Genomic DNA, 26,937 nt, shown 5'->3' with positions numbered 1-26,937 from the left:
CGTTCAGTGCAGGGGACAGGAGAGAGAGAGAAGGGTGTGTGGGATGCTCTTGTTTACGCTGCAGTAACACATCTCCAGGTCTCAGCGGCTTCCCACAAGTTTTTCACAGAAGTCAGTGACTCAGGGACTCAAGCCTCTTTCATGTTGAGACACTGCTTTGACAGACAGCCCTGAAGGTAGCTATGAAGGGAAAAATGGACAAGGGCCAAGCATAGATTTCTTACAGCCAGCCCTGGAATTGCCGCACTGCCACCCACACCAGTGCCAGAATTAGGCCCTCGGCCCCCATCCAGATGTGGGGGGATGGGCAAGTGCAGGCTTCCTTTGTGGCGGAGGGCAGGAGTGGGGGAAATGGGCTTGGTTAACATTGCCAGTCCGGGTCACAGCGGACTCTGGCTCCCAGAGAGTTATTTCAGTCTTCTTCTCAAACAGACCATAAGGTCCTGTGTCCTGGGCTCTGTGGGGTATAGAGCCTTCTCCAGCACGGCAGACACAGCCTATGAACTAGAAAGACCTATGATCTGTGCCCTTCCCCCAACAATAACAACAAAGCGGGGCAGGGGTCGGTCCCCACAGTGCAACTCCATTTGGAGGAGCAGAGAATGGGAGAGGCCCCACAGTGCTGGAAGCTGCAGCAGACTGAGGTCGCCTTGCGGTGAGGAGGGAAAGGATCTAATGGTGCCCTGCTCTGGGCTCTGCCCCCTGGTGGGGAGCTAGCCTTTTTTTGTATTCCCTTGGCTGCAGCTCTTGGGCCAAGCTCAGCTTTCTCACCTGCTGCCTGTGGGTGGATGGTTCCGGGCCAGGACCTGTTTTGAGTGAGCCAGAGGCTTCAGTCCAGGCTCATGGGCCTTGTAGAGGCACAGTTCCCTCAAAAATGTGACAGTCTTTGCGCTTCTCATCAGTTCCATGTGCAAATAACTGCATTATTTTGGTCAGAGTGTTATTTGGTGGCCCCCGATGGACCTTGTCTCCCAGTGTGGTCTCCCTTACCTGATGGGCATGGCCATATGACTAGATGGGGCCAGTGGCATGATGGCAGCAGGGGTTTGATAAACGCCTGCACACGGAGCTCGACGTCTTGGCATGTTCTGCTGGCAGCCCACCTGTCGTACTATGAGAAGTTCAAACACGTGGCAGAGGCGACATGGGGGAGAACGGAGGTGTTCTGTCAGTAGCCCCCATGAGCCCCAGACAACAGCCCACCATGTGAGTAATCATGTTGGTCAGCTCAGTGGAACAGCTCCAGCTAGAATCAAGTGTAGCACAGCTGCCCAGCTGAGCCCAGTCCCCTATAGGATCATAAGTGATAAATGATAGTGGTTTTAAATGACAGTTTTGGGGTAATTTGTTACACAGCAATAGACAACTCAAGCACACAAAATTATTTCCTAGACATAAGCTGTCTTATTTTCTTGCTGCCTTACCTCCATGCTTCTCAATGGTAGCTACCATGAGGCCATCTGGGATCATGACGGGAGAGCCACCCCCTTAATTCCATATTTACCAAAAGACTAAGTTATTTTGTTCAGATGATAAGTTTTATTACGCCTTTATTGTTCAAAGCAATTTTCAATCTTATCTCATTAGAGTTCTAGAAAGTCTCCTTTTGCAATGTTTTGATGCTAATTTTTTTTTTAGATTCTTTGTTGCCTTTCATTTCTGCTTGCAAACTAGCCAGTTCTTTCCTCCTTACTGTGATAGCATTCCAAAATGCAGTCAACAGTAGCCAACTCACACTGCACATCCTCTCTGGTCTGTCCCTTTCCCCTAGAGCTGCTGGTTCTGGGGCACATAACCTGCCTCCCAAGTTAGCAAGAGAGTCTTAGCAAATGTCTTGTATTTGCATAATACGGATCTCCTGCTGTCCAGCTTATGAGCTGTATTCTTTTTGCCTGCCACGCAACTGCTTAGCCAATGACACTGTTTGTTTTTTCTGTTTTTTGGCTGCAGCAGAAACCCACTCCTTATTTCCATATCATTTGCAATAGAATAGGCTGTGCAGGATCAAATAACCCCAAGCTCTCATTGGCTGAGCACAGTATCTTATGAATATTTCTCACTCACAAAAAGCCTGATGGAGATGTTCCTGGCAGTGCTCTGCAAGCTGGGGTGCCCAGACCCAGGCTCCTCCCTTACAATGCTGCTGTCTTCAACGTGTGCCTCAAAGGGTGCCATGGACAAGAACGAGGAGAAGTGCTCGTGCGACACTGAAGTGGGTCAGACCTCTCAGTGGTGAACATCCTTTTCATACTTTGCTTTGGCTAGAACTACTCACATGGACCCACGTTGATGCAACCGGCCTGGGAAATGTAGTCTTCGGGTGTGCCAGGAGAAAAGGGAGATAGTCTGGTGAACATGCAGCTTTGTGACAGTGGCTGACAGCATGGACAGCAAGTGAGCGGGGACCTGCGGGCCGTATGCCTCGACTGTCCTCATGGAGGGGGTCCCACATGCCCAACCACCCCCTAACCCCAGCTTTCCAGGCACTCACACCTTCAGCCTCTAAATCTCACTGCATCATCTCTTGCCTTGACTGGGCAGGGACGCAAGGAGCTTTGTGAAGTGATAGTGACATTTCTGTGCCTTTGGGGCTGGGTTGTTCATTCTTTTTCTTTTTTGAGACGGAGTCTCCCTCTGTTGCCCAGGCTGGAGTGCAGTGGTGCAGTCTTGGCTCACTGCAACCTCCGCCTCCGGGATTCAAGCGATTCTCCTGCCTCAGCCTCCCGAGTAGCTAGGATTACAGGCGCCTGCTACCTGTAACGCCTGGCTAACTTTTTGTATTTTTAGTAGAGACGGGGTTTCACCATGTTGGCCAGGCTGGTCTTACAGTCCTACCTCAGGTGATCCGCCTGCATCAGCCTCCCAAAGTGCTGGGATTATAGGCGTGAACCACCACGCCCGGCCTGGTTGTGCATTCTTAAAGTATTCTGGGCCAGGCGCGGTGGCTCACGCCTGTAATCCCAACACTTTGGGAAGCTGATGCAGGCAGATCACCTGAGGTCAGGAGTGGAAGACCGGCCTGGCCAACACGGTGAAACCCTGTCTCTACAAAAATACAAAAATTAGCCAGTTGCAGTGGCACATGCCTGTAATTTTAAGCTACTCAGGAGGCTGAGGCAGGAGAATCACTTGAACCCGGGAGGCAGAGGTTTCAGTGAGCCAGGATTGTGCCACTGCACTCCAGCCTGGGCAAGAGAGTAAGACCCTGTCTCACAAAAAAAAAAAAAAAATTATGCATTTTGTTGTATGTAAATGTCCTCTCAGAAGAACACACTAAAGCCAGACACTGGATTCTGGTTAATGGTAAGTATGCTAAAACATACGGAAGGTGGAGTCCTGATGTTGTGGTTTATTTTGAAATGCAATAAAAGTAGGATGGATTGAAGCAGGGATGAATAGTTGGATAGATGTGAATATGAAAGTACGGAACAGGAAATTGGTAATGGTAGAATCTAGGTGGTGGGTATGTGGTGTTCACTGTAAAATGATGTCAACTTTTCCATGTTTAGACATTTCAGTAATGTTGAGAAAAACTGGAAAATTAAACATAACCAGAAGAGGGTGACTTAGTATTTCCCAGCTGCTGACAGGCTGGACAAATGGGGCCTGACGCTTGAACAGGCACGCCACAGGCTAGAGGCTTCAGGGAAGAAGTTTCAGGTCCCCTTTATGTGGCCCAAGGCCAGTGGCCTGGGTGAGGTGAGGCCATGGACAGAGAAAACAGCTTTCTGGAGAGCTGTGATAAAATGGGGCAGAGGACAGGAGCAGCTGGGGGTGCTGGGCTTTTGCTCTGTGTCATCCCGTGACACATATGGGGCACATGTGGAGGCTGGTGTGCAGGAGCCTGTGCAGGAAAACTCACGATGGAAGGAGATGGGGAGAAGACCCTTGAGAGCGCTGCATCTCCCACATACCCGAGCCTTGTCCTCAGGTAGGGTCAGGAAGGCAGCTAATGTGGGGTTGTTGTGGGAACGGGAGGGAGCGCCTCAGCTAAGCTGGCAGGGAGGGTGCTGGAGGTCTGGAGAGACAAAGGCTGTAAGTTTCCTCAGAGAATGCATGAGGGAGTTGTCTAAGGAAACATAGACCTGGGCCATGGATGGAACGCGGGCCGTCGTGGCTCTAGGGGCTCAGGCAGGTGCAGGGCAGGCGAAGGAACAGCTGGCTGTCACCAGGGTGGAGACTCTGCCGAGTGAGCATAAATGAAGGATGGAGGGCACTATGGGGCAGTGCATGCAGATGACCAGGAGTTCTAAACTGGGTTGGGAGGAAAGCAAGGAAAAAGGGGCTGGTCCCGGGGCTTGGAGGGCCTGGTGGTTTGAAGAGCACAGGGAAGTGCCACATGGGGAAGGGCCTGGCCTGAGGGAGGGATGCCTCGATCTAGACCTCGGAGGCAGTGCCTTCACCAGTAACAGGAGATATGCCTGGCTGTGAGGGGTAGAGATGAAGATCGTTCCAAGTGAGGAGGCTGAGGAAGAGGCAAGGACACACCCCTGCTCTAGGCTCACTGCACATGGGGAGTGGGAGGAAAAAGATTCCACTTAAGAGGGCTGCAGGGGACTGAGCGGGCTTCAGTAAGGCCAGAAGGCAGAGGGAACTTCCTATTCCGAGAAGATGGTGGGAATCACAGGAATTTTGCTGCCAACAGACCATGAGTTCCAGAACGCACAGTGAGTTCTGGGGAGGGCACGGGAGTGCTCGTGAGACAAAGAGCAGAAGAGGGTCAGCCCAGATGGTCTCAGGGCAAGTGCCCATGACAGTCCAGGGCAACATGGGCGAGGCTGGGAGGTGGGGGTGTGCCAGGAGCCTGTGGTTTCTCTTGGATCCCGCTGAGGGCAGTATCTAGGCTGGGACACCATGTCTGCCTAAAGCTCAGTGGCAGGACAGAGAGGGCCCAGGGCTGCCTCGTGAGGTGGCAGGAGTTCTTGGGAAGGTAGGGAGGCCCAGGGCCAGGGCCCCCAAAGTAATGCTAAAGGGGTTCTGCTTCCAGAAGGGCCCGGACAACCTCAGAGATCAGGGTGTTGAGCCAGGGGGCTCACCTTCCTCTCCTGCGACCCCAGCCAGCAGCCTCCCACCTCTAGGAGGTTTCCAGCCCCCATCCTTGGACTGTGGGTAGGGAGGAGCAGAGAGGGGAGTGGGCAGGCTGAGGGTCTGCCGTCCCCCAGGTACCTCACCATCCAGCTCCCAATAACAGGGTTCTCTCCTTGCCAAGGGAGGCTGGTGGCCAGGAGCATGGCTGAGTGGGTGATTCTACTTAACCCCCAAGCCTCCAAGGAGGGTGCCATGCCCAGTTCAAGGAACAATGTGTTGAGGTATAGAAAAGGCCACACAGCTGTGAGTGGCAGAACCTGGTGATGTCAAAGCTCCCATCCCAGATGCCATCCTGCTGCACGGTTTGGTCTTCTGGCAGCTTCCATGGCACAAGGGGTAGGGACAGGGAGGGCCCTGGAGGTGGGGCCAGGAAAGGCCCAAGAGCTCCCAGCTCCTGTGGGGGAGGGGCTAAACAGGAGAGAAGGCAGCCCCAGGCCTAGGCTCTCTGAAAATGAGACTTTATTATATAAAACTATTCTGTGTGCCCCCAGCTCCCACCACCAGGCTGCCCTTCAGGCTGATGGCCAGCCGCCTGACTCCGGGAAGGCAGCCCTTCATTATCAGAAACTCTGCAGCCTGTGGAGCCTTCACTGGGGGAAGCCCTGGGGTGGGCTGGGCCGCGACACACCCTGTGTGTCCAAAGGCCCAGTGTCGTAGCCCAGCTTCCTCATGTCCTTGGTCACCACGTTGAAGAGGAGGGTGACAAAGCCCTGAGAACGGACACGGGTCACTGGGGACAGAAGGACAGCATCAGTCAGGCTGGGATGGGGCAGAGACAGACCCAGGTTGATCTGGGAATCTCTCAGCCTCAGTGTTCTCATCTGTAAAATGGGGACAACAGCACCTGACCCATGCCCCTCACTGGGAGGTAAAGGGGCTGCCAGGACAGGCAGACATGACAAACCCTCTGTGCTCCAACCAGGCCCTCATCTGGGAACATTTGTGGGCTAGCTCCCATGTGCCTGGCAGGTCCCCGGCATTCACCCCAACCCTGGGCCCATCTACTCCCAGGTTCTAACCTGTCTGGGGGCTGAGGGTAGAGGAGGGGAGGGAGCTTTACCTTCCCGGCCTTCACCCTGAGCCACCACCTTGGGGTCTGTGTACTCGGGTCGCCGCCCCATGAACCAGCTGGGAACAGAAGAACACAGGTGAGCAGGGCCCCACCTGGGCATTCTTGGCCTTGGACGACGCTGGATGTGGGCTCTCTGTTCAGAAACCAGCACTCCTGCTCCAGCTGCACCCCGCCCCCACCAGGAGTCAGGCCCTAAGCAGAGCCTTCCTGGTGGCCGGGCTCCAGTGTGGTGCTGTCCCTTACCGGGGTCACACAGCCTAGCCAGGCCTCAGGCGCTCTGTGGCCACGCTGCCTCCGCTGGCCGGTTAGGCTTTTCCGTCTCTGGCTTCCATGGGTTTGGTTCACTGGGAATGAGAGCTCAGGGAGATTCTGGGGTGGGGGTGCTGCCTGAACCCCCAGAAATCCCAGAAAAGTGACAGCAGCTGAGGTGGGGGAGGGGCGGGGACAGTGTGACCCTCCAGCCTTCCTGGAAGGGGGGCCCTACCCCAGAGAGTCTGTGGGGTGGGCAGAAGGGCCCGAACTGGCCTCCTCAGCCTTGCCTCCCACTAGTGTGGGGTCCAGGACATGTCACTTCCCATCTTGGCACCCACTGCAGGCCCTGCCAGGGGTGGCCCACAGCCACCAGGCTGAGCATGTGCCCTCCCTAGCCCCAGACCCCAGTCGGGCCGGGCAGGAGGCCAGGAGGCCGGGGGTGTCAGGCCCCGCCGCCGACACACCCACGCGAGCCGGAAACAACCAGGAGCACTATTCCCGGCCGGGTGGGTCCGGCAGCCGCGGGCTTCGCCCCGCCGGGACTCGCGGCCGCGCCTCCTCTGCACCGCAGCTCCCAGGGCCCCCCGCAAGGACACACCCAGCCCCCAAGGATCACTGGCAACCGTGGCGACGCAACAGCCCACACACCGCCCTCCTGTCTCTGAGGTGGGCACCAGCGCTCACCTAGGGCTGCTGCAGAGGGGCCCAGGCCAGGGAGGGGCTCCCGGCTGCTGCAGAGTTGGCCTGTGGAGACCACAGCCAGGGAGCACTGCCCACCAGCCCCCAACCCCAAGGAGGAAGCCAGGGAGTGAAAGCCAGCGGGCGCTCCCCAGGGGGAAGGGATGGGCAGCCACAACCCCTGCGCCAGTGTCTCCTTCGGGAGAGCGAGGCTGTCATAGCACCCACCTCACAGGAGGCTGTGTGTGAGGACAGGGGCCTGGGAGCGTCCCCACTGTGCCCAGCAGATCCCAGCCCGGCGCTCACATGGAGCTCCCGTTCCCACTGAATTTCTTTCCTAGGGTCCACCTGGGTGGTCTGCTTAGCTGGCTGGGGTGGGAGAGACAAGACAGACTGTTCTGGGAGGGCATTCCAGGCAAGGACCTGAGGCAGGGAAGGACCCCTCAGGCTGGAGGAACTGAGGCGGATGGGAAGCAAGTGGGCAGAGGCCATGGCGTGGGCAGGGCCCGACTACCAGCCTGGCAGCATTCTGGTTGAAGTTCATCCTGACAGAGGCACAGCCCGGGCGGGTTCTAGCAGGCGAGGGGTGCAACCCCAATTGTGTTTTAGGAACACCGTTTTTCTTGCTGTGTGAAGACTAGACTGGAGGGGTTGCAGCAGGCTGAATGGCGGCCCCTCAAAGACAGCAGATCCTGGTCCTGGGAAACCGTGCACGTGACCTTATTGAGAAACAGGGTCACGTGCACTTTGCAGATATGATTAGGCTAAGGATCTTGAGGCGACTACCCCGGTGGACCCTAAAGGCCATCACAAGTATCCTTATCAGAGAGGGAGACAGAGGAGGTGGCCCTGTGACTGTGAAGGCAGGGACTCGAGTGGTGAGGCCATAAGCCAAGGAAGGGTGGGGCCCCCCAGAAGCTGAAAGGGCAATAAACAGAGTCTCCACTAGAGCCTAAGGAGGGAGCACAGCCCGGTGGCGCCTTTCTGGGCCCAGTGACCTGGATTTTGAACTCTGGCCTTCAGCACTGTGAGGACATACATTTCTGCTGTTTTCAGCCATCACATTTGTGTGTCTTGTTGCAGCAGCCACCGTGGGAAACGAATACAGGGGTCAAGAGTGTTTGAGGCAGGCCCTGGGCCAGCGCTGGAGGATGTGGGGAGAGGCTGGGAGAGGGGTGGGGATGACCGAGGCCTCAGTCTGAGCAAGGAGCCTCCACATTTGGGAAGATTATGCCAATCAAACTGCCTTCACTAATAGACCCTTTCCCCCATTTTTGTAATCCAAGCACATACTGCCTTGCCCAGTTGTGAGCCCCTCCACAGGGGCTGTGAAACCCTTTCCTCAGCGAGCTGTTCCCTGAAGGCCCAAAGTCCTCCTTGGAGCTGTGGGCGGTGGAACAGGGTTAACAACCCAGCCCGGATGGCTGTGTGGGTTCCTAATCCCTTAGGCCTTCCCAATCCACTGACAGGCACTGTCTCACTGCCTCCCTGACAGCCTGTGGCATGGGGATTGTCACCTCCAGGTGATACTGGCCCAGGTCATCTGGGAAAGAAGTCCTTTGCCACAGGGTGGCCTCCCAGAAGGACTCCTGGGGCAGTGGGCACACAAATTCTCAGGCTGAGGTCAGCGGAGACCCTGCCGTTCCTCCCCTCCACGGCTCTCAGAGCTCAGTGAGGCATTCTCAGCCCTGAGGCATGATGCTGTCCCTCCACCCAGCAGGGCTCTGGCCTGGTCTCACGCCCAGTAGTGGCCAGGCTCGCAGGGGCTGCTTGCTGGCTGCTGCCCTGGAACCCAGGGAGTCCTCCATGTTCCCCTTGTGCCTCACTGATCTGCTGGGGGGCGGCAGAGGCTTGCTGCCCAACTGTGCTAATGGGCCTCGAGTCAGAAGGCCAGGGCCCAGCTGGCCCTCTAAGCTCCCACTTGGATGTGGGCAGGAGTAAGAGGCCTTCCTGCTGGGGCTGCATCCCGGCATCCCCTGGCCCCTCCCTGCAGGCCCTTGTGTCCTGGTCCCTGCCTGCCTCCCTGATGTCTCCCTCATTCTGCCTGGCTTACCACTTACTGGCCACACGGCCGTCCTGGCCACACCGCCATCCTGGCTTCTCCTAGCATGCTAAGCTCATGCTGTCCTCAGCCTGGCAGGCACTGTTCCCTGTGCCTGGTGTTCTTCCCGGCTCTTCCCTCCACACTAAGCCTCTGCGCAAATGTCAGCTCTAGCCAGAGACTCCCACATGTAAAGCCGTTGATCGTGATTACTGTTCCAAGGTGTCTGACTCATACTGCTATATCCTCTTGTTTCCCACCTTTTAATGTCACATGATGTCATGAGTATTTTCCCATCTGACAAGAGTTTTTCCTCTGCTCCATCTGACACACACATTTTTCACAGGGCACAGGTTAAAATTGCCCGGCCTCCTGCTGCTAGAACAGGGCTAGCAGAGTCAAGGGAGCCCCGTGACTCAGCACTCCCAGGGGACCTGTTTCTATTTGTCCCCAGTGGGTGGAGCAGCTTGCAGATCTGAGGAGGCGACCAGGCACAAACTGAGGGGTAGAATGGGACATCCGTTCATCCAGTAGATCAGAAGGAGGGGCTGGGGTTATGGGTGTAAGACTCACCTTGTAAACTTCTGCAGTTTAGATGTAGATTCTGGGACAAACATGGGGATGGTCCTTTTGTGCCTGAAACAAATGTTTTTGCAGACAGACGTGCTGAGTAACAGACCTTTCTGAGCCTCCGGGGAGAAGAAACACTCAGATCAGGCCAGTGCAGCTGCAGGGTGGGCCAAGTCAGGGCCAATGCCAATGAATCCAACCTGTGCTGAGCACCGCTGTGTCTGGGCCAGGTGCTGAGCGCCGGGAGACAGCCTCATGGAGAACAGGGTCCCTCGGGGTCTTTTCTTTTCTGGGGCCCATGACCTCCCCACCCCACCTGGTGTGTGGCTGGCACCAGCCATCCGAAAGGTTCTCCTCCCAAATACAGGCTACACCCCCCCAGCCACTAGACTGAGCTGCCCAGGCCCCTGGGGACCCCAGAGCATTCCCAGCCTGAACCTAAGACAGAAAACGAGGTGAAGTCTGTCCTAGGACAAGCCCTGCCCAGGGCCCAGGTCAGAGTGAGGACCTACCGGCCAGGTGAGAAGGGCACGTGCACGGCCCCATAGCCTCGAACCACATCGTTCCCGAACACATCTGGTCCATACACGCTGAGCACGATCTGTGGCCCTTGGGAAGGACAAGGCAGGGGGTGGGCACGTGAAGACACACAGGGGAGGTACAGGGCAGACAACAGGGTGTGTCCGGCTGAGGGGGCTCAAAGGATGGAGCTCAAAGTCCTGGGGCGGCAGGCTTGAGAGGGAACAGGAGCAGGCATGGGAACCCAGACTCGGCCAAAGACTTCTGCCCACCCTGGTACTTCCTATGTCTCCACTGAGGCCTGGGCATGCGCTCCACACCCCGTCTTTTTTTGTTGTTGTTGTTGGTGAGACAGAGTCTTGCTCTGTCACCCAGGCTGGAGTGCAGTGGTGCTCACTGCAAGCTCCACCGCCTCCCGGGTTCACACCATTCTCCTGCCTCAGCCTCCCTAGTAGCTGGGACTACGGGCGCCCGCCACCACGCCTGGCTAATTTTTTTGTAGTTTTTTAGTAGAGACGGGGTTTCACCGTGTTCACCAGGATGGTCTTGATCTCCTGACCTCGTGATCCGCCCGCCTCGGCCTCCCAAAGTGCTGGGATTACAGGCTGAGCCACCGTGCCTGGCCCATACCCCTTCTCACCACTGTGGAGTCAGGGCCCACTCAGTCACTCTGTGTACAAGGAGGCACTTCCCGAGGCCTTATTGTGGGCCCAGGGCCCCAGCTATGATCAGGGCTGACTAAGGGCCTCTGATCTCTGGGTGCTCCCTTCCTGGTGGAGGCAGGCTCATGGGACTGGGGTGGTGGGGGCTCATTTTGGGGGTGTCTAGGAGAAGTCAGAGAGAAAACAAAAACCTTCTGGGCATTCTCCTTTAAAATATTAGAGGTATTATAATAGGTGTGGTTGTTTTCACCATTGAAACACCGCTTCGTGTTGCCATCGAGGTGCATGAGGCGCTTTCACCTCGCCAGTTTCAGGTGAGGCACCAGCCTGCCAGGCTCTGATCCTGCAGCCGCGGCTGAGGCAAGTTGGCCAACCTCTCTGCCCCGTTTCGTCATCTCCAAAACACACGAAATAGAACCTAACGCATAGTAAGTGCTCAGTAAATGTGAGGGAGAGGTTTGTGCCCTTACCATTACTACCTTCCACCAAAGTTAACCATCATTCTGAATTTTATGAAACTACCTCTTTACTTTTCTTTAAGACTTCACTGCCAAAGAATGCATCCCAAAGAATGCATCTTTACTTTTACCAATTTTTTTTTGAAACTTTATACAAAAGGAATTATACAGTATGTTTATTTTTGTGCCCAGCCTCTAATCCAAAATTACGTCCATGAGATTTTCTCAAATGGTTTCCTGTAAAGGGGTGTGTTCACGTTCCATACCATGTAACATTCTGCGTGGGAATCTGCCACAATGACCGTTCATTCCAGTGCTGATGGACACGTGGGCTGCCCTTCCTGTGGGGGCCACGCACACAGTGCTGAGCACCATGGTGCAGGCTCTCGGTACGTGCGTGCACACATCTCTGTTGCGCACACACCCAAGAAGGACACTGCACAGGGCCCATGTATGTTCCCTCCCAAAAGGTAACACCAAACTGCCAGCATGGTCCTATCAGCCAGCACTCCCCCAGCAGTGGTATCTGATTCCTGCTCCTCTACACCTCACCAAAACATGACATTACCAATCTTTTAAATTTGGGCCATCCTAGTGAGTGAACAGTGGTAGCTCACTGGAGCTTTAAATCACATTTTCCTTCATTTTAAATTTTTCTTACCGAAATAAGGTTGAGACCTTTACCTGTTTCTTGGTCACTTGGATGTTCTCTTTTGTGAAGAACCTACTCAAGTTTCTTGCCCGGTTTTCTACTGGATGGTCTTTTTCTTTTTTCTTCATTAAAAACATGTTTTTTGAGACAGGGTCCTGCTCTGTTGCTCAGGCTGGAGTGCAGTGGTGCAATCATGGGCTCACTGCAACCTCAACCTCTTGGGCTGAAGTGATCCTCCCGCCTCAGCCTCGCAAGTAGCTAGGACTACAGGCGTGTGCCACCACACCTGACTAATTTTTAAATTTTTTGTAGAGATGGGGTCTTACTATGTTGCCCAGGCTAGTCTCAAACTCTTGGGCTCAAGCGATCTTCCAGCCTCAGCCTCCTGTAAGTGCAGGGATTACAGACGTGAGTCGCCTTGCCTGGCCTGGCCTTTTTCTTATAGATTTATAGCGTGTATATGTGTGTGTATCCTGGTACTTATCTTTTCACTTTTAGTGATGTCTTTGGATGAACATAAGCCCTTAATTTTAATGTAGTCAACGTCATTGATCTTCTCCTTTAAGGAGTCCTCCCAGAAAATCTTCTCTTCCCCTGATATCATGGCTATAGTCCTCTATGCTACATATCCATCTGAAATGGACTTGTGTGTATGAGGACAGGCTGAAGTTTTTTCCTATGTATATCAAATTGTCCCAGCACCATTTATTAAAAAGAACAGGCTGGGAGCAGTGGCTCATGCCTGTAATCCCAACACTTTGGGAGGCTGAGGTAGCAGATCACTTGAGGCCAGGAGTTCAAGGCCAGCCTGGGCAACATGGCAAAACCCCTTCTCTACTAAAAATACAAAAATTAGGCCAAGCGCGGTGACTCATGCCTGTAATCCCAGCACTTTGGGAGGCTGAGGCGGGTGGATCATCTGAAGATGGAAGTTCAAGACCAGCCTGGCCAACATGGTGAAACCCCATCTCTACTAAAAATACACAAATTGGCTGGGTGTGGTGACATGTCCCTGTAGTCCCAGCTACGCGGGAGGCTGAGGCAGAACTGCTTGAACCCAGGAGGCAGAGGTTGCAATGAGCTGAGATCGTGCCACTGCATTCCAACCTGGGAGACAGAGCAGGACTCCACCTCAAAAAGAAAAAGAAAAACAAAAACAGAAACAAAAATTAGCCAGGCATGGTGGCACATGCCTGTAATCCCAGCTACTTGGAAGGCTGAGGCACCAGAATCGCTTGAACCCAGGAGGCAGAGGTTGCAGTGAGCCAAGATCGCGCCACTGCACTGCAGCCTGGGTAAGAGAGGGAGACTCTGTCTCAAAAAAAAAAAAAAAAGAAAGGACCCTCTTTCCCCTCCTACTCTGCAGTGCCACCTTTGTCTGAATTGATGGTCTACATGTGCTTAAGTCAGTCTTGGGGATCTCTATGAATCTGTCTCTCCTTGTCCCAAAATTACATTATCTTAAGTATTGTGCTTTATAATTGAAGTTTGCTATCTGGTAGAACAAGTTATATTTTGATATTATTATAAAGAATATATTTGGCTGGGTGCGGTGGCTCATGCCTGTAATCCCAGCACTTTGGGAGGCCGAGGTGGGCGGATCATGAGGTCAGGAGATTGAGACCATCTTGGCTAACATGGTGAAACCCCGTCTCTACTAAAAATACAAAAAATTAGCTTTTTTTTTTTGAGATGGAGTCTCGCTCTGTCGCCCAGGCTGAAGTGCAGTGGCCGGATCTCAGCTCACTGCAAGCTCCGCCTCCCGGGTTTATGCCATTCTCCTGCCTCAGTCTCCCGAGTAGCTGGGACTACAGGCGCCCGTCACCATGCCTGGCTAATTTTTTGTATTTTTAGTAGAGATGGGTTTCACCATGTTAGCCAAGATGGTCTCGATCTCCTGACCTCATGATTCGCCCACCTTGGCCTCCCAAAGTGCTGGGATTACAGGCTTGAGCCACCGCACCCAGCCAAGAATATATTTTTAAAATACCATTTTCTATTTATTGTTGGCACACAGAAAGCAACTTTCTGTCAAGATACATTGATCTTATATCCAGAATCACGCTAATCTATTAATTCTAACAATTCATCTATAGATTATTTTGAAATTCTACATAATCATGTTGTCTATGAATATTTTGTTCTTCCTTTCTAATTCTTATACCCTTTATTTGTACAGCATTGATGGTGATAACAAGCATGCTGATCTCCGAAAAATCTTTCAACATTTCACTAGTGAAAGTGATGTTTGCTCTAAGCTTTTCGTAGATAATCTGGATCAGGTTAGGGAAGTTTCCTTCTATTCCTAGTTAACTAAGCTTTTATCATGAATGGGAGTTGAATTTTACCATGTGTTTTCTTCATTTATGGGGATGATCATGATTTTTCTTTTCTTTTCTTTTGACATGGAATCTCGCTCTGTCGCCCAGGCTGGAGTGCAGTGGTGCAATCTCGGCTCATGGGAACCTCTGCCTCCCAGGTTTAAGCGACTTTCCTGCCTCAGCTTCCTGTGTAGCTGGGATTACAGGCATGCGCCACCAAACCTGGCTAATTTTTGTATTTTCTATTTTTAGTAGAGATGGAGTTCACCATGTTGGCCAGGCTCAAACTCCTGACCTCAAATGATCTGCCCGCCTTGCCCTCCCAAAGTGCTGGGATTACAGGTGTGAGCCACGATGCCCGGCCTGACTCTGACTTTTCTTCTTTTTAATGTGATGAATGACACTGATCAATTTTAGATTTTTTTTTTTTTTTTTTTGAGACGGAGTCTCGCTCTGTCGCCCAGGCTGGAGTGCTGTGGCCGGATCTCAGCTCACTGCAAGCTCCGCCTCCCGGGTTTACGCCATTCTCCTGCCTCAGCCTCCCGAGTAGCTGGGACTACAGGCGCCCGCCACCTCGCCCGGCTAGTTTTTTTTTTTTTTTTTTAGAGACAGGGTCTTGCTATGTTTCCCAGGTTGGTCTCAAACTCCTGGCCTCAAGCAATCTTCCCACCTCAGCCTCCATATGAGCCACTGTGCCTGGCCAACTTTAGATGTCATAAAACCTTTGTACTTTTGGAATAAACCCTACATCTCATGATGTATTATATTATCCTTTTTTTTTTTTTTTTATCTTGCTAGTTTCTGAACACTTCATTTTTGAGTTTTGAATTCAGTTTCTGAATATTTTGCTTGGGAGTTTTGCAACTATGTTCATGAGTGAGTTTCTTCTTTTTAATGTCCTCAGTAGGCTTTGGAATCAAAACTATCCTGATCTAAAAAAGTTGGGGATGTTTAATCTTTTTAATTGTAGGAGTTCGTGTAAGTCTGCTGTTACTTCCTCTTCTTTTTTTTTCTTGCACTTCTGCCATGGAAGGTGTCATTCTTTAAATGCCTGGTGGAACTCAGTCATGAAGACATTCGGACTTGGAACTTTCTGAGAAATTTTTGATTATAGATTCAATTTAATAGCTATAGGACTACTCAGATTCGTATTCCTTTTTTGCAGTTTTGGTAGTTATCTTTTTCTAGGAATTTGACCATTTCATCTACCTTGCCAAAGTGATAGCAAATAGCTGTTCTTTATATCTTTTTATCTTTTTACTGTCTGCAAGATCTGTAACATGTTCCTTTTTCATTCCTGCCATTTCTGTCCTGTTTTCTTCTTCTTATTTTTTAGAAATAGGGTCTAGCACTGGCACCCAGGCTGGAGTGCAGTAGCATGATCATAGCTCGCTACACCACCAAATTCCTAGGCTCAAGCAATCCTCCCACCTCAGCCTCCCACGTAGCTGGGACTACAGGTGTGAGCCACTGTGCCTGGCCAATTTTTGTATTTTTTGTAGAGACAGGGTCTCACCATGTTGCCCAGGTTAGTCTCAAACTCCTGGGCTCAAGCAATCCTACCGCCTCAGCCTCCCAAAGTGTCAGGATTATAGGTGTGAGCGACCACGCTTAGCCTGTTTTCTCTTTCATTGTCTTAACTTGGGGTTTTCAGTTTTAAAAACCAACTTTTGCCTCTTTCATCTCTTCTGTTGTAAATGTGCTTTCTGTTTAATGAATTAATTTCTGCTCTTTCTCATTCTATTCTTCTGATTTCTTTGGGTTTAACTTGCTATTCTTTTACTAATTTTTTTTTTTTTTTTTTTTTTTTTTAGATTTGACTTTCACTCTTTTGCCCAGACTGGAGTGAAGTGGCGCAATCTCGGCTCACTGCAACCTCCACCCTCCAGGATCAAGCGATTCTCCTGCCTCAGCCTCCCGAGTAGCTGGGATTATAAGCGCCCGCCACCACGCCTGGCAAATTTTTTTTTTTTTTTTTTGAGAGGGAGTTTTGCTAGGCTGGAGTGCAATGGCATGATATTGGTCCACCACAACCTCTGCCTCCCAGGTTCAAGTGATTCTCCTGCCTCAGCCTCCCGAGTAGCTGGAATTACAGGTATGTGCCACCACGCCCGGCTAATTTTGTATTTTTAGTAGAGACAGGGTTTCTCCACGTTGGCCAGGTTGATCTCGAACTCCCAACCTCAGGTGATCTGCCCGCCTCAGCCTCCCAAAGTATTGGGATTACAGGCGTGAGCCACCACACCCGGCCTACGCCTGGCTAATTTTTGATATTTTTAGTAGAGATGGGGTTTCACCATGTTGGCCAGGCTGGTCTCGAACTCATGACCTCAGGTAATCCACCCACCTCGGCCTCCCAAAGCGTTGGGATTACAGGCGTGAGCCACAGCCTTCTTTTACCAGCTTCTTTTTTTTGAGATGGAGTCTTGCTCTGTCGCCAGGCTGGAGTGTAGTGATGTCATCTCAGCTCGCTGCAATCTCCACCTCCTGGTTTCAAGTGATTCCCCTGCCGTAGCCTCCCAAGTAGCTGGGGCTACAGGAACGCACCACCACATCCAGCTAATTTTTTTGTATTTTAGTAGAGATGGTGTTTCACCATGTTGGCCAGGCTGGTCTTGAACTCCTGACCTCGTGATCCACCCACCTCAGCATTCCAAAACGCTGGGATTATAGGCGTGAGCCACCGCACCCAGCCACTTAATGTCTTAAGATGGATGCTTAAATCCATCTTAATATCTTAAGATGGATGCTTAAATCATTAATTTTTCAGCCTATTTTCTTCTCTAACATGCATTTAAAATTACAAAATTGGTCGGGTGCAGTGTCTCACGTCTGTAATCCCAGCACTTTGGGAGGCTGAGGTGGGCGTATCACCTGATGTCAGGAGTTCGAGGCCAGCCTGGCCAACATGGTGAAACCCCCGTCTCTAATAAAAATACAAAAAAATTAGCTGGGCATGGTGGCGAGTGCCTGTAATCCCAGCTACTCGGAAGGGTGAGGCAGGAGAATCGTTTGAACCTGGGAGGCAGTTTGCAGTAAGGCAAGACCGCGTGTCATTGCACTCCAGCCTGGGCAACAAGAACAAAACTTCATTTCAAAAAATAAATAAATAAGGCTAGGCATGGCAGCTTACGTAATCACAGCACTTTGGGAGGCCGAGGCGGGCGGATCACCTGAAGTCAGGAGTTTGAGACCAGCCTGACCAACATGGAGAAACCCTGTGTCTACTAAAAATACAAAATTAGCTGGGCGTGGTGGCTCATGCCTGTAATCCCAGCTACTAAGGAGGCTGAGGCATGAGAATCGGTTGAACCCAGGAGGAGGAGGTTGTGGTGAGCTGAGATCGCACCATTGCACTCCAGCCTGGGCAACAAGAGCAAAACTCTGTCTCAAAATATTAAATAAATAAATACAATTTAAAAATAAAATAAAATTACAGAATTTCCTTTTGTCCATGACTTTAACCGCCCCCTGTAAATTTAAATAGCTCAGTATTTTTATTATCATTCAATTCAAAATTCCATTATTCCATTAGTATTTCTTCTTTGACATATGGGTTATTTTTAGAAGTTGTTTTCTTATTTTTCAAACATATGGAGATTTTTCTCATGATCCTTGTTATTGGTTCCTAGCTTAAGTTCACTGTGGTCAAAGAAAATACTCCACTCCCCCTGAAAAGTTAAAAGAGTTCCAGTGAACTGGCTCTGACTCACTACCGGATCACCACTGACAGCTGAGTCTACTTGCTTTATTGCCTCTCCCCATGCCTCAGTCGACTCATTCTACTTGTGAGGAATTTCAAAGTAAATTACAGATCTCTGGACACCTTTCCCAAAATAGTTCACTATGTGTGTCAGCAAATAGAGCTGAATATTTGTTCACAGTTCTTTCGAGATAAAATGTATGCATAATGAAACATAAATCTTAAGGATTTATGGATTTAAATGGATTTTGACAAATTCATACATCTGTGTAACCCAAATCTAGCTGCTTTCAAGATTTTCTTTTTGGCCAGGCACGGTGGCTCATGCCTGTAATCCCAGCACTTTGGGAGGCTGAGGTGAGGTCAGGAGTTCAACACCAGCGTGGCCAAGATGGTGAAATCCCATCTCTACTAAAGACACAAAAATTAGCCGGACATGGTGGCGGACACCTGTAATCCCAGCTACTCGGGAGGCTGAAGCAGAGAATTGCTTGAATCTGAGAGGCAGAGGTTGCAGTGAGCCGAGATCACACTACTGCACTACAGCCTGGGCGACAGAGCGAGACTCTGTCTCAAAAAAAAAAAAAAAAAAGATTTTCTTTTTGTCTTTGGTTTTCAACTGTTTTATTATCATGCACCTAGGGGTGGGTTTCTTCCATTTATCCTGCTTGAGGTTTGTCTTCTTGAATTTGTGGCTTGATGTCTCTCATCAGTTTTGAAAAAAATTGTAGCGATTTATCCCTTCCAATATTATCTCTATCTTGTCCTCTCTCTTCTTCCAGGATGCCAATTCCATACGGCCGACTTTCAGTATTCTCTGTCTCCTACCTTCTCGTCTATATTTTCTATTCTTGGGTTTCATTGTAGATATTTTCCTTTGACCTAGCTTTCAGTATATAATGATCTCTTCAGTTGTGTTTAATCTGCTGAATTCCTGCTTTTGGTTATCATATTTTTCAATTCTAGAATTTCTATTACAATGTTTAAAAAATAGGGCCAGGCATGGGGCTCAAGCCTGTAACACCAGAACTTTCTTAGGCCCAGGTGGAAGGATTGCCTGAGTTCAGGAGTTCAAGACCAGCCTGGCCAACATGGTGAAACCCCGTATCTACCAAAAATGCAAAAAATTAGTCGGACATGATGGTGCGTGCCTGTAGTCCTAGCAACTCTGGAGGCCGAGGCATGAGAATCGCTTGAATCCGGGAGGTAGAGGTTGCAATGAGCTGAGATGGCGCCACTTCACTCAGACAGACAGAGCAAGACTCTGTCTGCAATTAAAAAAAAAAAAAAAAAATCGGCTGGGCGTGGTGGCTGATGCCTGTAATCCCAGCACTTTGGGAGGCCGAGGCGGCCAGATCACCAGGTCAGGAGATCGAGACCATCCTGGCTAACACAGTGAAAACCCGTCTCTACTAAAAATACAAAAAAAAAAAAAAAAAAAAAAAAAAATTAGCTGGGCACGGTGGCAGGCGCCTGTAGTCCCAGCTACTCGGGAGGCTGAGGCTGAGGTGGAGCTTGTAGTGAGCTGAGGTCTTGCCACTGCACTCCAGCCTGGGCAACAGAGTGAGACTCTGTCTCAAAAAAAAAAAAAAAAAAAAAAGTCAGGATTCCTAGTTCTCTGCCATAATTCTCAGTGTTTTATCTCTTTTGATCATAGTAAAAATGTATCTGACAATTTCAGTGTCTGGAGATTGTTTATCTCTGTTGCCTTATTGCCTTATGTTTGCTGGTTATCATTTATGTTGTCTTGATTCTTGTGTGCCTTATTATATGCCAGATATTACATTTGAAAAAATATATAGAAATAATTTCATGTCTATGAGATGTTATCTTTCTCCAAAGAGTTTTCTTTCTTTCTTTTTTTTTTTTTTTTTTTGAGACAGGGTCTCACTTGGTCACCCAGGCTGGAGTGCAGTGGCATAATCTCTGCTCACTGCAGCCTCGACCTCCTGGGCTCAAGCGATCCTTCTGCCTCAGCCCCCTAAGTAGCTAAGATTACAGGCGCCCACTCCCGTGCCAGGCTAATTTTCATATTTTTAGTAGAGACAGATTTTCACCATATTACCCAGGCTGGTCTTAAACTCCTGAGCTCAGGCAATCTGCCTGCCTCAGCCTCCCAAAGTGCTGGAATTACAGGCGTGAGTCACCATGCCCAGCCCAAAGAGGTAGTTCTTATTTGCTTTTGTCAGGTGTCTTGGCTGTAACAATCTTGGAGCTGAATAGAAAAATCAGGAGGTTGAAATCATCAGGGGCCGAGCTGAAAGCCCTGTGAGGCTGCTCTGCTTCTATCTCTCCCTTATTCCTAGGGCAGCTCTTTGAGGTCTTAACCCAGTTTGGAGAGATTTACCTGAGGCCCTCCTCCCAACCCCTTGGAAGGCTCTGAACATCAGTTTTTCTTGTGTCTTGGGCCCAGGGAGGCTGTCAAAAGTCTTGATCAGTCTCTCAATCACCTCTGTTGAAATCAGCAAACACTCCCAGAGGAGACAGGATTGGGGTAACCTCTCTGGATTTCTGTTCTCCTGGATCTTGCCTGGTAAATCTCTTCTACTTTGCTAGCTCTCTGATGCCTTTGAGGTAGTTGCTTTTTGTTTTTGCTTTTGTGTATTTCATTTACCTCTCCTACCTGCCCTCGGCAGGAGGAGGCTGGTCCAGTACCTACAGTACCTATTGCACTGTTCTAGGAAGTTGATTGCAGCTTCCTGCTCATGGATGATGACAGCAGGATGGAATTCCCTGCTCAGGAGGACCACTAGGCATTTTCTGCTCCAGACCCTCTACACCGTGGTGAGCCTAGGCCCAGGCCACGTGCAGTAGAAAGGCCTAGACTGTGAAATCAGATGGGCCTGAATTAAAATCTACACTTGGTCACTAGATGTAAAGCAGAAGGCAAATGATGTCATTTTTGAGTGTCAGTTTCCTCATATGGGAAAAGAAATGGAGAGAAATCTCTCCAGCGGGTATGATTGGGAAGCTCGGATGAGTCCACACCGTGAAAGTATTCACAGTCCCCATGGAGACTAAGCCCAGGCTTTGTGCACAGTAGGCACTTATGAAGTGCAAGTGAACGATCAGAATGGTTAATAACCACCAGCCAAGGTAGAAAGTAAGCAATGCCAGCCAGGAAGCCCTTGGGAAAGAGGTTAGATACAGGACGCGGGAACGGTATCCAAACAGACGGATCAGCATGAATAAAGCTCAGATGAAGGAACTTGAGGGACTAGCACAGGAGGAGCAAGTGCCAGGGTCTGGCCGGAACACAACACGCCATGGGAAGTCAGCAGGCACAGAGTCAGGCCTCCAGGCCAGACAGCCGCAGCCCTGCATGCCAGGGTGGGGAGCCTGCCTTTTACAGGCGTGGCCACTAGCCCTGATGCACTCTGAGCTTCCAGAAGGCCAGCTGCACAGCCAGTAGCAGATGAAGGGGGTGAGTGGGGATGAGGAAGAATAGGAGGCAAAGGGACAGATGGCGAGAGAGAACGTTGAGGGCTGCTTCAGGAGCCCAGGTGACAATCTGAATGTGAACAGTCAAGGGCTGGATGAGGCAGAGGCTGTCTTGGGGGTGCTGTGTGAAAGCTCTGCCACCCTACCCCGCAGGGCCCCTGCAGACTCACAGCCATAAGGGTTGGTGCTTTTAAAGGTGACATCAATGGGGAAGTTCCACACCAGTGCTTGCCGCACATCTTGGCTCTTGGACGTGATCTGTGAGATCCCCTCCTCCAGACCCTGTGGGGACAGTGACAGAGACGGCTGGATTCAGAGCAGAGCCAAGCTGCTGCGGCTCCTCCCCTTATCTTCAGCAGGCAGTTGGGAGGGCTGTTTTCTCAGCTATCTTCTCCCAATACACTAACTTCCAAACAAAGGGGGCTAAGAGATGATGGAGTATCTCTTAAGCCTGTAGCATGACAATGCCGTAGCATGACTACCCTGGGAGGCCAGCCACTCTCCTGGGCCCAAGGGCACTAGATCTGTTCCCAAGCTCTTGTCCCCCTGAAGGAAATGGTCCAGCAGTGCTTGCACTCTCCTGCATCCCCACCCTCACCCGAGTATCCCCATCGGTAAATATAGATGTATTTTCTCCATCAAAAACAGTCCTTTTTCAACTCTGCTGCTGCTTCCACCCACCAATCCATTCTCTGCTCCCTTTATAGCAAAACTGCTTCAAAGAGCTGCCACAATTACCGGCTCCAATTCCTCCCCTGCTATTCTTTTGTGACCCCACTCCAATGTGACTGCTGGCTCCAGCACTCGACCAAAGGGTTTTCTCCAATAACGCCTGTGACCAACATGGCTAGATCCAATGGTCCTTTCTCTGTCCTCGTGTTACTTGACTCATCGGCGGCACCTGGTGCAGCTGCTTACTCCTTGATACACTGTCTTCCCTTGGCTTCTGGGTCTCTCCACCGCACAGGGTGGCCCCTGCTCCGTGGCTCTTGCTGGTTCCTTCTCAGTGTTGCCGTCCTAAGGCTGCATCTTTGGCCAGCTCGTCTACCTGTACTTGGTGATCTCATCCGTCTCATGGCTTTCAATGTGTTCTAGATGTCGACGATTCCCAAATTCAGGCCTCCAGCCTGGTCCTCGCCTCTTCACTCTGGATCAGCACCTCCTCTTGGATATCCAGTGGGTGCCTCAACCTTAACCCACACCAGGCTGAGCTCCAGGTAGCTCTCCCCAATCTGTTCTTCTCACTGAAAGGCAGCTGCCCACTTCTAAGTGCTCAGGCTAAAAGCCTTGCTGTGAATCCTAACTGCTCCTTCTCTCAGACCTCACATCTATCAGAAGAAGCCAGCGGCTCTATCTTCAGAGTATACTTGCAGTCCAGCCCCTCCCGCCACCCCACTGCTGCTGCCCTACTCTCCCATCTCCACTGCTCTCAGAGCCAACTGGGTTGCCCGCTCTTGCCCTTTCCCCGAGTCTATCCTTGTCGTAGAAGCCAGGGAATCTTCTAAAAATATAAGTCAGATCACTTTCTTCTCTGCTGAAAGCTCTCCAATGGGATCCCATCTCCCTCTGAGTAAAGGTCACAGTCCTTTACTCTGACCTTCTAAGTTCTACAAGACCTGCCCAGGTGCCCCTCTGCTCCAGCTCCAGCCACTCTCCTGCTGGCTTGCTCTCCAGTGGCCACACAGCCTCCTTTCCGGTCCTCAAACATGCCTGGCAAGCTCCTGCCCCAGGGCCTTTGCACTCTCTGCTCTTTCTGCCTGGACAGTTCTTACAGGTTTCCACATGGCTTGTTCCCTCACTTCAGGTCTTTACTCGAAAGTTACTTTCTCGGCAAGGCCCTCCCTGGCAGCCTTAGCAAGATCGCAGCCTCCCTCTCATCACTCATCCCTGTCACTTCCTGGCTTGGTCTCCCCTTGGCACTTCTGGCTTACTAACATCCTAGAATATGCACTCCTTATCATCTGACCCCCCAGCAAGAACATGCACTCCGGGAAGGCAGGGGCTTCTGGTTTGGCTTTGCTCACCCCTGCATTCTGATTGTCACCCAGAAGACAATCAGTGAAGGGAAAAGATGGATTATCATCTCAGTTGTACAAACAAGGAAACTGAGGCTCAGAGGGCTTAAATAAGTTCAGCCTCCTTTTCTTTTCTTTTCTTTTCTTTTTTTTTTTTTGAGGCAGAGTCTCACTCTGTCGCCCAGGCTGGAGTGCAGTGGCGCGATCTCCACTCACTGCAAGCTCCGCCTCCCGGGTTCACGCCATTCTCCTGCCTCAGCCTCCCGTGTAGCTGGGACTACAGGTGCCCACCACCACGCCCAGCTAATTTTTGTATTTTTAGTAGAGACGGGGTTTCAGCATGTTAGCCAGGATGGTCTCGATCTCCTGACCTCGTGATCCACCCGTCTCGGCCTCCCAAAGTGCTGGGATTACAGGTGTGAGCCACCGTGCCCGGCCAGCCTCCTTTTCTTAAACTGTGATGAAGGTGAAACAAGCGCTCTGCAAACAGCAGAGTGCACAGTGGGCTGAAGTCGTCACCATAGTCCCTCACCTGGTGGAGGCGAGCTACCCCTTGGAAAGTCCTGGAAGGAAAGCTCCTACTCTGTCTTCTGACTCCAGGTCCTCCCCACTGGCTGAGGAGGGGCCAAATGGTGAGCAGACTGGCCAGAGTGTCCACAGCTCAGCCACAGCCAGGCTGGCTCACTGGGGCCTGCCTCCTGCTGCAGGCATTGCTCTTTGCTGCTCCAGGCAAGCTCACAGGGTAGGGCGTGTGAGTGCAGTCTTGGTGGCTGGATCAGGGAGTCCAACCGTGGCTATGTCCTCTGCTCCCGCTTTACCAGGAACACTCATGTTTGGGTTCCCCTGAACTCAGTGTCTACCTCTCAACTGGTTCTGAATCGGGAGGGGAAGGGTATGACACCTTCAGAAACCCCAAAGGTCATGAAGGCAGTAAGAGAGGCCCAAGAGTCCAGCTTACCGCTGTGGGGGCCCAGTCCTGGCCGTACACAAAGCAGTACTTGCAGTAGAGGTCATCATACTCTGGAAACTGAAAAAAGCACAGACAGATTCTGTCGACTGGTGGTATTCATGCTAAGGCCAATGCATTTGCTAGGCAGGTGCAGCCAAGAGGAATTCTGAATGTCAGACACCTGGGAGTGGGTCTAAGCGACAGCTGGAGATGTGCACGTGGCGTTCAGAGGAGAGGCTGAGGACCAAGATGCGGGAGTCCATGGGAGACTCCCAAGTGCCACAGCCCCTGGCTTTTGCTCAGGCTCTGCCTTCTGTCTGATTTGTCCTTCCTACTTCTTCATCTGGGAAACTCTTGCTCACCCGGGAAACTCTTGCTCACCCTTCAAAACTTACCCTTCAGGGAGCCTGCCCTAACTCTCAGGCTGGTTTAAGGTCTCCTCTTGGCTCCCTTAGCCCTGTGCTTCCCTCCATAAAAGCAATGATTGCCTGTGTCTAAGTCTGTCAGTTCCTCTAGACCATGAGCAGAGCACAGATTTAATGCCTTTCTGTGTCCCCACTGCCTGGCACAGGGCTGGGCACAGATAAGGTCTAAGGCAGGGATCCCCAACCGGTACCAGTCCGTGGCCTGTTAGGAACGGGCCCACACAGCAAGAGGTGGGCAAGAGGTGAGCAGCAGGCGAGCAAGCAAAGCTTCATCTGTACTTACAGCTGCTCCCCATTGCTCGCATGACCATGGGAGCTCCACCTCCTTATCAGATCACTGGCAGCATTAAATTCCCATAGGAGCGCGAACCCTACTGTGAACTGCACATGTGAGGGATCTAGGTTGCATGTTCCTTATGAGAATCTAATGCATGATGATCTGTCACTCTCTCCCATCACACCAGATGGGACCATCTAGTTGCAGGAAAGCAAGCTCAGGGCTCCCACTGATTCTACATTATGGTGAGTTGTATAATTATTTCATTATTATTTACAATGTAATAATAATAGAAATAAAGTGCACAATAAATGTAATGTCCCCAAATCATCCCAAAACCATCCCTCGCCACCTCCTGTCCATGGAAAAATTGTTTTCCACGAAACAATTGGTGCCAAAAAGGTTAAGAACCACTGGTGTAAGGGAATGGTGCTGAATAGAAAGGTCTGAGAAGCCATCATATGCAAGACTGGAGCTGAGGCCCGAAGACAGGGAGGTGCTGAGAGCAGAAGAGGGAGGAACAGTGTGACTGTGAGTATGTGTGTGTGGGGGGGTCAATGATGCTGAGAGCACAGACACATGTGACTCAGCCCAGCGGAGAGCCCCTCATGGGATAGAACAGGAGAGTGGGGAAAGACGGTCTTAGGCACTAGGCTAAGGCAGAGGCGGACAGGGTGGGAGCATGGAGTAGTATCCCTGATGAAACAGGAAGGCAGGAGACACCTACAAAGCATCAGGCCCTGTCAGAGCCTTACCCAAACCGTCTCAGTCAATCCTCACAATAATATAATAAAAGAATAATAAACACCACCTCCAACAGCCTGGAAGGACAGTGTAGTGAAGCTTTGAGGTCAGATAGGCGTGGGTTCAATTTCCAGACAGAATAGTTCCCTTGGTATGTTTCCCTGGCTGTAAAATGGGGGTGTTAGTAGTGACTGTCTGGCAAGATTGTAAGGATGGACCAGTGCCGAGCACCAACTTTGGGACATATTGAGGACTTGGTGAGCGTTGGTTTATATTTACAATAAATGATTCCTCTAAAGTGTAGGGGGATGGAGAGTAGCGTCCCTCAGGCCTGGCAGGCACACCTTCCTTGGGTTATTCCAGGCCACCACCATCGTTGGATGGTTGGATTCGAACCCGAGTCCAAGGATCTAGGGATTCAGAACGTAGGACAGTGGCTCCACATCGGACACGGCGCAAATGCTGGAAACTCAGCCAAGCCTAGGCTCCTCGCGTTACACCCTGGGAGGCTTCTGCCAGTGATCCAACCAAGTGGGCATGATCCGTGCGAGGGTCCACAGGCCTGGGACCTCGGTACTAGCTCAACATCTCGAGGTCTGCTTCTATTCCTGCCCATCGGGACTCAGGATCCCGGCAACCTCGCGCCAAGCCCTCCAATGCTGGCTCCCCTCCCCCGCCTAATCGAGAGGCTCAGAGGAATGACGTGGCTCTCCGGGGGCCACGGGGCAACCTGGGGGGTTGCGGGAAGGGCCCCGGGGGACGCTGGGGGACGGGCCCCAGCGGGGTCCACGGCCGCTCACCTGGGCGCTCTCCACCTGCCCGTTGACCATGAGTAGAAAGACGCTAGGACTCGCGGTCGCCATGGCAGGGCTGGGGGTTCCGGGGGGACCCACCTAGGCCGCGCGCGGTTGCTAAGAGACGCCGGCGTTGCCCTAGAAACAGACGGCGTAGCGCGCAGGACACGTTTCTTGGCAGCGACACCTTCGCGAAGGCCACGCGCGTGTGTGTGTGGGTGTGGGTGTGGGTGTGGCTGTGTGGCAAGCGCAGGCGCAGTGAGCAGGCGCCGTCAT

General features: G+C 51.5%; 1 protein-coding gene across 8 annotated transcripts in view; it reads right to left on the bottom strand.

Moving 5' to 3' along the window:
• Positions 1-128: 128 nt before the first annotated feature.
• Positions 129-26,937, bottom strand: part of B9D1 (B9 domain containing 1) — a 43,885-nt gene continuing 17,076 nt past the window's right edge. Inside the window, exons 1-7 of one of the 8 annotated variants that reach the window (XM_025361521.1) lie at positions 26,668-26,876; positions 24,431-24,499; positions 21,628-21,739; positions 10,214-10,310; positions 9,705-9,767; positions 6,149-6,216; positions 3,657-3,736 (exon numbers count right to left, since the gene is read on the bottom strand). In XM_025361521.1, coding sequence (XP_025217306.1) covers positions 3,657-3,736; positions 6,149-6,216; positions 9,705-9,767; positions 10,214-10,310; positions 21,628-21,739; positions 24,431-24,499; positions 26,668-26,730 — 552 coding nt within the window. In that variant the 5' untranslated portion in view covers positions 26,731-26,876. Of the gene's footprint in view, positions 181-3,656; positions 3,737-5,525; positions 6,217-9,371; positions 9,630-9,704; positions 9,768-10,213; positions 10,311-21,627; positions 21,740-24,430; positions 24,500-26,667; positions 26,881-26,937 lie in introns of those variants that run through there. The other 7 variants (XM_025361519.1, XM_025361520.1, XM_025361524.1 and 4 more) reach the window with 7 other exon arrangements.

Source organism: Theropithecus gelada, chromosome 16, assembly GCF_003255815.1.
Source record: "Theropithecus gelada isolate Dixy chromosome 16, Tgel_1.0, whole genome shotgun sequence".
In the NCBI taxonomy this organism is placed as follows: domain Eukaryota; kingdom Metazoa; phylum Chordata; class Mammalia; order Primates; family Cercopithecidae; genus Theropithecus; species Theropithecus gelada.
This window is presented reverse-complemented; position numbering and strand designations above follow the sequence as displayed.